The 10,175-nt window shown below is 41.3% G+C and overlaps 1 protein-coding gene across 12 annotated transcripts in view; it reads right to left on the bottom strand.

Moving 5' to 3' along the window:
• Nucleotides 1-3,447: 3,447 nt before the first annotated feature.
• Nucleotides 3,448-10,175, bottom strand: part of LOC110499338 (SMC5-SMC6 complex localization factor protein 2) — a 34,084-nt gene continuing 27,356 nt past the window's right edge. For 11 of the 12 annotated variants that reach the window (XR_016489497.1, XM_036956198.2, XM_090213006.1 and 8 more), the window contains 4 exons: nucleotides 7,696-8,019; nucleotides 6,495-6,659; nucleotides 6,213-6,281; nucleotides 3,448-4,514 (listed from right to left, as the gene is read on the bottom strand). Coding sequence is in view for 10 of the 12 variants with exons in the window: in XM_036956198.2 (XP_036812093.2) it covers nucleotides 4,065-4,514; nucleotides 6,213-6,281; nucleotides 6,495-6,659; nucleotides 7,696-8,019 (1,008 nt within the window). In the remaining 2 variants the exon portion in view is untranslated. Of the gene's footprint in view, nucleotides 4,515-6,212; nucleotides 6,282-6,494; nucleotides 6,660-7,695; nucleotides 8,020-10,175 lie in introns of those variants that run through there. The other variant, XR_016489496.1, reaches the window with a different exon arrangement.

Raw genomic sequence — 10,175 nt, 5'->3', positions numbered from 1 at the left:
AAGTGTTAATTTCTGCTTACAAGAACAAAAGCCACTGGTTCTGATCAAGTTAGAGTCGATTGTGTGTTGTCCAAAGGCGCTCCTTAAAGGAATACCAAGCCGGAGAAGGGTCATCATTCTCCATTGACCCTAATGTCTCTCTAACACACTCTAACATGTCCTGGGAGAGAAGTGTTACAGGAGACGAGCGGGAAACCTTAGATCGCTTAGACCCCCCCCCCCCCCACACACACACACAGAGAGACCATATATCACTCATAACATACTACTTCATTCCCTCTCCTGTGGGACAACAGGAGTTATTTTACCCAGCATAAGCTAAACAAGACAGAAAATTCACATTACACTGCCTGAAAATTAGACGATAACCTGTTTACATCCTGCTGTTTGGTTGTTTTTGCACATTCAGTGAACACTCTTCCTTGAGTTACAGAACAGATACCTTCCGCGTGGGTTTTCTGTATTCCCTTGGCTGCTGCATTGTTAACTGGCATATTACCTATTATTGTATTTAACACAGGCGTTGGACTACTGAAGATGCTGACGGAGCTCAATGTGACACATTAGGAAACCATCTTCTGTTATGGAGACTCTCAAGGTGGGCCCTTCACTTAAGATGGTTTCCTTTAGTGCTCTTATGGAAGATGTCTGTCAGGGCTCTGTCATGATTTTATGTGGTCCTGTAAGGCTCAGTTGCAACAAGATTATCGTGTGTTCAATTTCTGGGACCACCCATAGTTGAAATGTAGACACACATGACTGGAGGTTGCTTTGGATTAAAGCCTGCTAAATGTTATATTATGCACATGATTTGACGTCTGGCAACTTCAGGCCTCTGAATTTTTCCAATGTTAACAAAAGCGCTTTAGATGTATGCTAAATACTATTAAAATAGGTAATAGAAATGGTTAGAATGGAGTCAAGGCTTACTGGAAAATACTTCAGTCATCTTACTAACAAAAATATTTCTGCATCAACATGCCGTTCACCTGAAAATATATTTATTTAAACCTATTTTCAACATTGTGAATTCTTCTTTTTCTTTAACTGGAATTAAAAGTTGAAATCGTTCGTCTATCACTGGCTGATTCAGAATCATAAAAAAAATACTGTCATTTAAAACTATTTATAGGATTGTGTCAGTGTTATACGAAGCGAAACATTGAAATCACACCATGATAAACAGTAGGTCAGTGAAATTGTTGAGTGAATAATGTGGATTCGGCCTACGTTAATTCCAACTGCAGTAAAGGGTTCCATGTGTAGACAATGCCCATCTGCTTATCGGTCTGAGATGCCGTCTGTGTATTCGGGGCCTGTATTTGAGTGGAGGACATTTTTGGTTTAATGCAACAGCTGCACCACCTTGTGGAAAATAAAATGGCAAACAAGAATATATATTTTTTTAAAACTGTACACCTATTATTTATTGTCTTTATAGCCATGGATATCAATCACATTTGATTTGTTTGTCTCCTTTTGTAAATACCTTTGTAATAAAGTGCAACCCGGTCCTAAACCCAACACAGAGCGAGCAGAAAGAAGCCACACCTTGCAGGAGTTTAACAACCCAAATACACACGTTGCAGCACAGATGACAGTAGAGATAGGTAGAATTCATAGAGGACTCATCTTTGTATCTGGCCATCTCCATTTTGAAGTTGTACATTTTCTTAACGATAGGCTGACAGTGCCTTGCAACAGTATTCACCCTCCTTGGCATTTTTCCTATTTTGTTGCATTACAACCTGTAATTTAAATTGATTTTTATTTGGATTTCATGTAATGGACACACACAAAATAGTCAAAATTGGTGAAGTGAAATGAAAAAAATGACTTGTTTCAAAAAAAAAAAAAAAAAAAAAACTGAAAAGTGGTGTGTGCATATGTATTCACCCCCTTTGCTATGAAGCCCCTGAATAAGATATGGTGCAACAAATTACCTTCAGAAGTCACATAATTAGTTAAATAAAGTCTACCTGTGTGCAATCTAAGTGTCACATGATCTGTCACATGATCTCAGTATATATACACCTGTTCTGAGAGGCCCAGAGTCTGCAACACCAGAAAAAAATAAGCAAACACATTTGGTGTTCACCAAAAGGCATGTGGGAGACTCCCCAAACATATGGAAGAAGGTACTCTGGTTAAATGAGAATAAAATTAAGCTTTTTGGCCATTAAGGAAAATGCTATGTCTGGAGCAAACCCAACACCTCTCATCACTCAGAGAATATCATCCCCACAGTGAAGCATGGTGGTGGCAGCATCAGGCTGTGGTGATGTTTTTCATCAAAAGGGACTGGGAAACTGGTCAGAATTGAAGGAATGATGTATGGCGCTAAATACAGGGAAATTCTTGAGGGAAACCTGTTTCAGTCTTCAAGAGATTTGATACTGGGAGGGAGGTTCACCTTCCAGCAGGACAATGACCCTAGGCATACTGCTAAAACACTTGAGTGGTTTAAGGAGAAACATTTCAGTGTCTTGGAATGGCCTAGTTCAAGTCCAGACCTCAATCCAATTGAGAATCTGTGGTATGACTTAAAGATTGCAGTACACCAGCAGAACCCATCCAACTTGAAGGAGCTGGGGCAGTTTTGTAAGAATGGGCAAAAATCCCAGTGGCTAGATGTGCCAATCTTATAGAGACATACCCCAAGAGACTTGCAGCTGTAATTGCTGCAAAAGGTGGCTCTACAAAGTATTAACTTTGGGGGGTGAATAGTTACGCAGATTAAAGTTACGTTTTTTTGTCTTATTTCTTGTTTGTTTCACCCAAAAATATTTTGCATCTTCAAAGTGGTAGGCATTGTGTAAATCAAATGATACAACCCCCCCCCCCCCAAAATTCCAGTTTGTAAGGCAACAAAATAGGAAAAAATGCCAAGGGGGGTGAATACTTTCGCAAGCCGCTGTAACTCGATGACTCGGTTGGACATGACTCTGACAGGGTCACCATGAGGGATTAGCCAGTGAAGTTGGAAGTCCCACCCAGTTGACTGCATTAAAATGGTGGAAGCTAATACTGCCATTTGGCCACTAATGGCCTCTATCATTCTCTATGGGAGCATCTCAATTGCATACTCCTTGCACACCCTCTCCCCTCGCATTCCCCTCAAAACCCATTGGAGGAAAAGGTCAGAGGGGAGGGACCTCTGGCTTTCTCATTCAATGGGTTTTGAGAAGGAGGTGAGGGAATGCTAACATAGTCACGGGCCGATAGATTAGGAATGGGCTAATACCATCCCAACCGATTGTCGGTCGGTCTCTAGTTGGCAGCACTTTTTACAATTTTCTTCCCACTCATCTCTAGTTGGCATGGTCAAGTTCCTTATTCTGCACAGGTGTAAAGAGAAACTATTTCCACTCCATAACAGAAGTGATACGTGGGGGGGCATGTGTACTAATGATGCAGTGAAGAAATTCTACTCAAACACAATTGGGATTTGTTTGACAAACTACATTTATTTTTTACCACTTCTGCAACTGCAATATGAAGTGTATTTTGGAAATATAAGTTATTCAACAGCAGAAATGTTACAAAAAAACAAGTGCAAATAGTAAAAGGAATGAACAGAACAGGTGAAAATATATATAGGTAGGTCAATCCTACTAGGATTCATCTTTTGCATTGTTCAACAAAGTGCCTGAAAGAAATCATGTGACGTTTGTTCACTTGAAGTGATTTACCTGAGAAAGTGGAACATGTAGACAGTTGAGTCCCAAATGGCACCCTGCTCCCTATATAATGCACTACTTTTGACCAGAGCCCCATGGGACCTGGTAAAAAGTAGTGCACTACATAGGGAATAGGCCGGGGTGCCATTTTGGATGCAATCTTGGTCGTCTAGACGACAGGCACAATTCTATATGGAAGCAGCCAGGTTATCTTCCATTGCATTCTTCTTTGGTTTCTTTCTGCCTCCTTCCTTCATATAATCTTCATCCCTCCTCTCTGTGCTTCTCCCAGTCTCTTCCTTCAGTTCGGTGCTTCTCTCTGCTTCCCTTGATTCTCCACCTCTTTGCCCCATGTCTGAATCTTTCTGTAAATTGCCTCTCTCCTCAGTCTCTCCCTTCCGTCTGTTCTTCCCTTCTCTCCTCCACCGGTGCTTCCCTCTTTTCTGTGACCCTCAGTTCTACTTCTGTCCTTTCTGCCACCATGTCTTCCATATCTGGTTCCTCATCTGAATCCTCGAGCGTAAGTTCCACCATCTCCTCCATCTTTAGGAATGTATCTTCCTCCTCCCCCTGAATGTCCTTTTCTTCCTCAGCTTCCTCCATGACTAAGAGCTTTTCTGGTGTCTTCTCTTTCTCATCGCTCTCATCCTCCATCGCCAAAGTCTTCACTGCAATCCTCACCTTGTCCCCCTCATCTTCTTCTCCTTCCACCTCCATGACCCTGTCCCCCTCTCTCTCTTCCTCCCCGTCGCTCTCCCTGTGGGAGTGTTGGCTCTCCTGGCTGCTGCTCACAGCATCCTCAGGCGGAGGCTGCCAGAAGTCATACAGTTTATCCTAGAGGCAATACACACATTATAAAACATATCACATTGCTTTCAAACACATCACCACAGCTTACCCTGTAGGGAATACACATAATATTATTCTAACACTTTTACTCTGCAATAATAAACACAGCATTAAACCAAACACAGCTGTGCGATACTATAGTTACCCTGGGAATACTTCCTGAACTAACTAACTAACTAACTAACTAAACACACACACATACATACAGTACCAGTCATAAGTTTGGACACCTACTCATTCAAGGGTTTCTCTTTATTTTACAATTTTCTACATTGTAGAATAATAGTGAAGACATCAAAACTATGAAATAACACATATGGAATCATGTAGTAACCAAAAAAAGTGTTAAACAAATCAAAATATATTTTAGATTCTTCAAAGTAGCGACCCTTTGCCGTGATGACAGCTTTGCACACTCTTGGCAATTTCTTTACTCTGTGGTCCAACTCATCCCAAACCATCTCAATTTGGTTGAGGTTGGGTGATTGTGGAGGCCAGGTCATATCTGATGCAGCACTCCATCACTCTCCTTCTTGGTCAAATAGCCCTTACACAGCCTGGAGGTGTTTGGGGTCATTATCCTATTGAAAAACAAATGATAGTCCCACTAAGCCCAAACCAGATGGGATGGCATATCGCTGCAGAATGCTGTGGTAGCCATGCTGGTTAAGTGTGCCTTGGATTCTAAATAAATCACTGACAGTGTCACCAGCAAAGCATCCCCACACCTCCTTCTCCATGCTTCAATGTGGGAACCACACATGCAGAGATAATCCGTTCATCTACTCGGTTAGAACCAAAAATCTCAAATTTGGACTCAAAGGACAGATTTCCACCAGTCTAATGTCTAGTGCTCGTGTTTCTTGGCCCAAGCAAGTATGTTCTTCTTATTGGTGTCCTTTAGTAGTGTTTCCTTTGCAGAAATTTGACCATGAAGGCCTGATTCACACAGTCTCCTTTGAACAGTTGATGTTGAGATGTGTCTGTTACTTGAACTCTGTGAAGCATTTATTTGGGCTGCAATTTCTGAGGCTGGTTACTCTAATGAACTTATCCTCTGCAGCAGAGGTAACTCTGGGTCTTCCATTCCTGTGGCGGTCCTCGTGAGGTCAAGTTTCATCATAGCGCTTGATGGTTTTTGTGATTGCACTTGAAGAAACTTTAAATTCTTGAAATGTTCTGGTTTGACTGACCATGTCTTAAAGTAACGATGGACTGTCATTTCTCTTTGCTTCTTTGAGCGGTTCTTGGACTTGGTCTTTTACCAAATAGGGCTCTCTTCTGTATATCCCCCTACCTTGTCACAACACAACTGATTGGCTAAACCACATTAAGGAAAGATATTCCACAAATTAACAAGGCACACCTGTTAATTGAAATGTATTCCAGGTGACTACCTCATGAAGCTGGTTGAGAGAATGCCAAGAGTGTGCAAAACTGTCAAGGCAAAAGGTTGCTATTTTGAAGAATCTAAAATGTTAAATATGTTTTGATTTGTTTAACACTGTTGGTTACTACATGATTCCATGTGTTATTTCATAGTTGTGATGTCTTCACTATTATTCTACAATGTAGAAAATAGTCAAAATAAAGAAAGATTGATTCCAGGGTTTATCTATACACACACATCTAGCTATGGCTTTATGTACTATAGCTGTACTGTATCTCTCTATGCATGTCTACCTGGAGAGGCCTGGTTCTCTGGACCAGCGCGTGCCACTTGGTGTAGATCCTGGCAACAAGGTCCTTCACCTGGAGGGAGAAAGAGTGAGCGATGAGGAAGAGAGAGCGAGAGGTGGGGTGGATAAGGAAGAGTGCGGAGAGAGAGGAAGAAGAGAAGAAAGAGGGAGAGAACGAGGGGGGTTAAGAGCTGTTTAACTAGAGAGAACATATCATCATTAATGCATTAATGTGGGTTACAGTTCCCATAGAAATGTTGTCTATATGGAAGAAGTAACTACATACCCTGCTCCTGTAAAGCATCTTCTCACTCTCCCTGATGTCACTTTTGATGTGTTTCTCCAGCTCAGCACTTAGCAACAACAACTGGTTCTTTTGCTCTGAAGGGAAGAACTCAAAGTTGGTGGCTTCGTTGGCCAAGGCCAGGAGGCTGTAGCATAGGTAGTAGGCCTGAAAACAACAATGTGTTCATTAGACACCAACCGGAAGAAAACAGGGATGACTTTGACAATTGGTCATATATATATATATATACACACACACACACATTTACATATATATACACACAGTTGAAGTCAGAAGTTCACATACACCTTAGCCAAATGCATTTAAACTCAGTATTTCACAATTTCTGACATTTAATCCTAGTAAAAATTACTTGTCTTAGGTTAGTAAAGATCACTTTATTTTTAAGAAAGTGAAATGTCAGAATAATAGTAGAGAGAATGACTTATTTCAGCTTATATTTCTTTCATCACATTCCCAGTGGGTCAGAAGTTTACATACACTCAATTAGTATTTGGTAGCATTGCCTTTAAATTGTTGAACTTGGGTCAAACGTTTTGGTAGCCTGAATTTGGCCCATTCCTCCTGACAGAGCTGGTGTAACTGAGTCAGGTTTGTAGGCCTCCTTGCTCGCACACGCTTTTTCAGTTCTTCGCACACGCTTCATTCATCAAATGATGTCAATTAGCCTATCAGAAGCTTCTGAAGCCATTACATAATTTTCTGGAATCTTTCATGCTGTTTAAAGGCACAGTCAACTTAGTGTATGTAAACTTCTGACCCACTGGAATTATAAGTGAAATAATCTGTCTGTAAACAATTGTTGGAAAAGTTACTTGTGTCATGCACAAAGTAGATGTCCTAACCGACTTGCCAAAACTATAGTTTGCTAACAAGACTTTTGTGGAGGGGTTGAAAAACTAGTTATAATGACTCAGGTCTAAGTGTATGTAAACTTCCGACTTCAACTGTATATACACTTCCCTTGCAAACCACTGTCGGTTGTGTGACCTAATGAACACAACCCCAGTTCTCCTGATTTAACCTGACAACAAGTGTAGTCACTTTGAACCAGACGCAAACAAACCTGGGAGGGACTAGCTGCTGCTCTTGTCCAATAAGAAACTCATATTTTGTTGCAAAACAAATTCTGTTGCAAAAATACCCTTATATACACCCTGGTAAATAACCCTTTGTTGACCTGCTGGTCCAGGGAGGCACAGTCCTCCTCTTCCTCCCGCTCTCTGTGTGGGTGGTGACTCCTCCTGTAGCAGGAGGTGGCCAGCCCCCGGAGGAGTGAGGAGGGCCGCATTTGGGAGAGGTAGGGACGCAGGTCTGACAGCTGGAACTCTGTGTTGGAGGGAATGTAAGTGCATCTGTTGTTTAGCAGCTTGGAGATGGCTGACACACTGAGGTGTCTCCTGAGTTGCTTGCCGCGCATGCTGTCTGGCAGGAGCTCAACCAGCCAGCGCAAGTTGTGGTGGTCCTCAGTCAGGGCAATCAGCGACATGCAGATCCTGGGTAGCTACAGGACAGGAGATCGATCAACATCAACAATCAGACAGGAGAAACAGACACACAACACAGTGAGATGAGTTTACCTAGGAAAAGGAAAGAAATAAAGTTCAAACTAGCAAAATAGAAATGGTGACAAGCATTCATTCATCTCCAGCACTATACCAGTGTCTACATACAGTGAGCTCCAAAAGTATTGGGACAGTAGCTAGGTTTCCATCCAATTTGTGACAGATTTTCATATTTTTAAAAATCTGCATTTTCCACCAGACATGTGTTTCCATCAAACTAACCTTTTGCGGATAAAAGGCTGTGTGCGATGATGTAGTGCACATAAAAATAACTTTTGCAGTTAAATTACAAGTTAAATGGGTTTCCATGGGGCCTCCCGAGTGTCGCAGCGGTCTAAGGCACTGCATCGCAGTATTTCCTCTGACACATTGGTGCAGCTGGTTTCCGGGTTAAGCGAGCAGTGTGTCCAGAAGCAGTGCGGCTTAGCAGGGTCGTGTTTCGGAGGACACATGGCTCTCGAGCTTCGCCTCTCCCGAGTCCGTATGGGAGTTGCAGCAATGAGACTGTAAATACCAATTTGATCCCACAAATTTGAGAAAAAAAAGGGGTAAAAAGTAACATTTTATTTGTATATAAAATAAACAAATGAGTTTCCATCGCATTTTCAACTTTACTGATGGTTTTGTAACAAAAATTGTTGCATTATGTTGCAAATGTGCCCAATCTAGTCTTGGCACATGCACATTAACCAACATCTCGCAGATACAGTGCTGGTAGGCTACCTACATTATGAGATTATTATGGAGAAGAGTGATATTTTTTGTATTTGTCAAACGGCAGCCAAGCATTGATGATCATGTCACCAAAATAAGACCCTCGATATTCATTGGAAAAGAGCATCAAGCTCATCACCTTGCACTTTCACCTCCCAACTAAGTTCATCTGTAGCCTAATAAACAGCATAGTTTACAGATTGGTAGTGGGAGGACCACACAACATCGCGTGACTCCAAGTTTACTTAAAAATGATGGTTATATTAATATTTGCTAATAAAGGCATTTCCACTGCCATTTCTCACATCATTTATTTTAGACTTAAAAAGATCCCACCATGTCGAACAAACAAATTGTCTGTTGGCATTTATAAAATTGTACCGGCATTTCATGTTTCCATCAGCCCAGTCGTGATGGACTTTTTTCACGCGTCAGGTAATTCAGCTGCATGAAATGGTTGGCTGGAAGCCTGGTTGGTGACATATTTTGGGGGTTTTGGTCTACAGCACTTTGGATTTGAAATGATACAAAGTTACAGAGGCACAAACATCATACCCCCTAAGAAATGCTAACCTCTCCTGTTCTTGTAATGGTGAGAGGTTAGCATGTCTTGGAGGTATGATATAAAATGCTAACCTCTCCTGTTATTGTAATGGAGAGAGGTTAGCATGTCTTGGAGGTATGATATAAAATGCTAACCTCTCCTGTTATTGTAATGGAGAGAGGTTCGCATGTCTTGGAGGTATGATATAAAATGCTAATCTCTCCTGTTATTGTAATGGAGAGAGGTTAGCATGTCTTGGAGGTATGATATAAAATGCTAATCTCTCCTGTTCTTGTAATGGTGAGAGGTTAGCATGTCTTGGAGGTATGATATAAAATGCTAACCTCTCCTGTTATTGTAATGGAGAGAGGTTAGCATGTCTTGGAGGTATGATATAAAATGCTAATCTCTCCTGTTCTTGTAATGGTGAGAGGTTAGCATGTCTTGGAGGTATGATATAAAATGCTAACCTCTCCTGTTATTGTAATGGAGAGAGGTTAGCATGTCTTGGAGGTATGATATAAAATGCTAACCTCTCCTGTTCTTGTAATGGAGAGAGGTTAGCATGTCTTGGAGGTATGATATAAAATGCTAATCTTTCCTGTTCTTGTAATGGAGAGAGGTTAGCATGTCTTGGAGGTATGATATAAAATGCTAACCTCTCCTGTTCTTGTAATGGAGAGAGGTTAGCATGTCTTGGAGGTATGATATAAAATGCTAATCTTTCCTGTTCTTGTAATGGAGAGAGATTAGCATGTCTTGGGGGGATGATTTTTGTGCATCTGTAATTTTCTCACTCATCATTATTCATCATTATTCATCATTGGGGCGGCAGGG

The sequence above is a fragment of the Oncorhynchus mykiss genome, chromosome 20, assembly GCF_057628025.1.
Source record: "Oncorhynchus mykiss isolate SJ-2025 chromosome 20, ASM5762802v1, whole genome shotgun sequence".
Lineage (NCBI taxonomy): Eukaryota > Metazoa > Chordata > Actinopteri > Salmoniformes > Salmonidae > Oncorhynchus > Oncorhynchus mykiss.
Note: the sequence above shows the minus strand (reverse complement) of the source record. Positions and strands in the feature narration are given on the sequence as shown.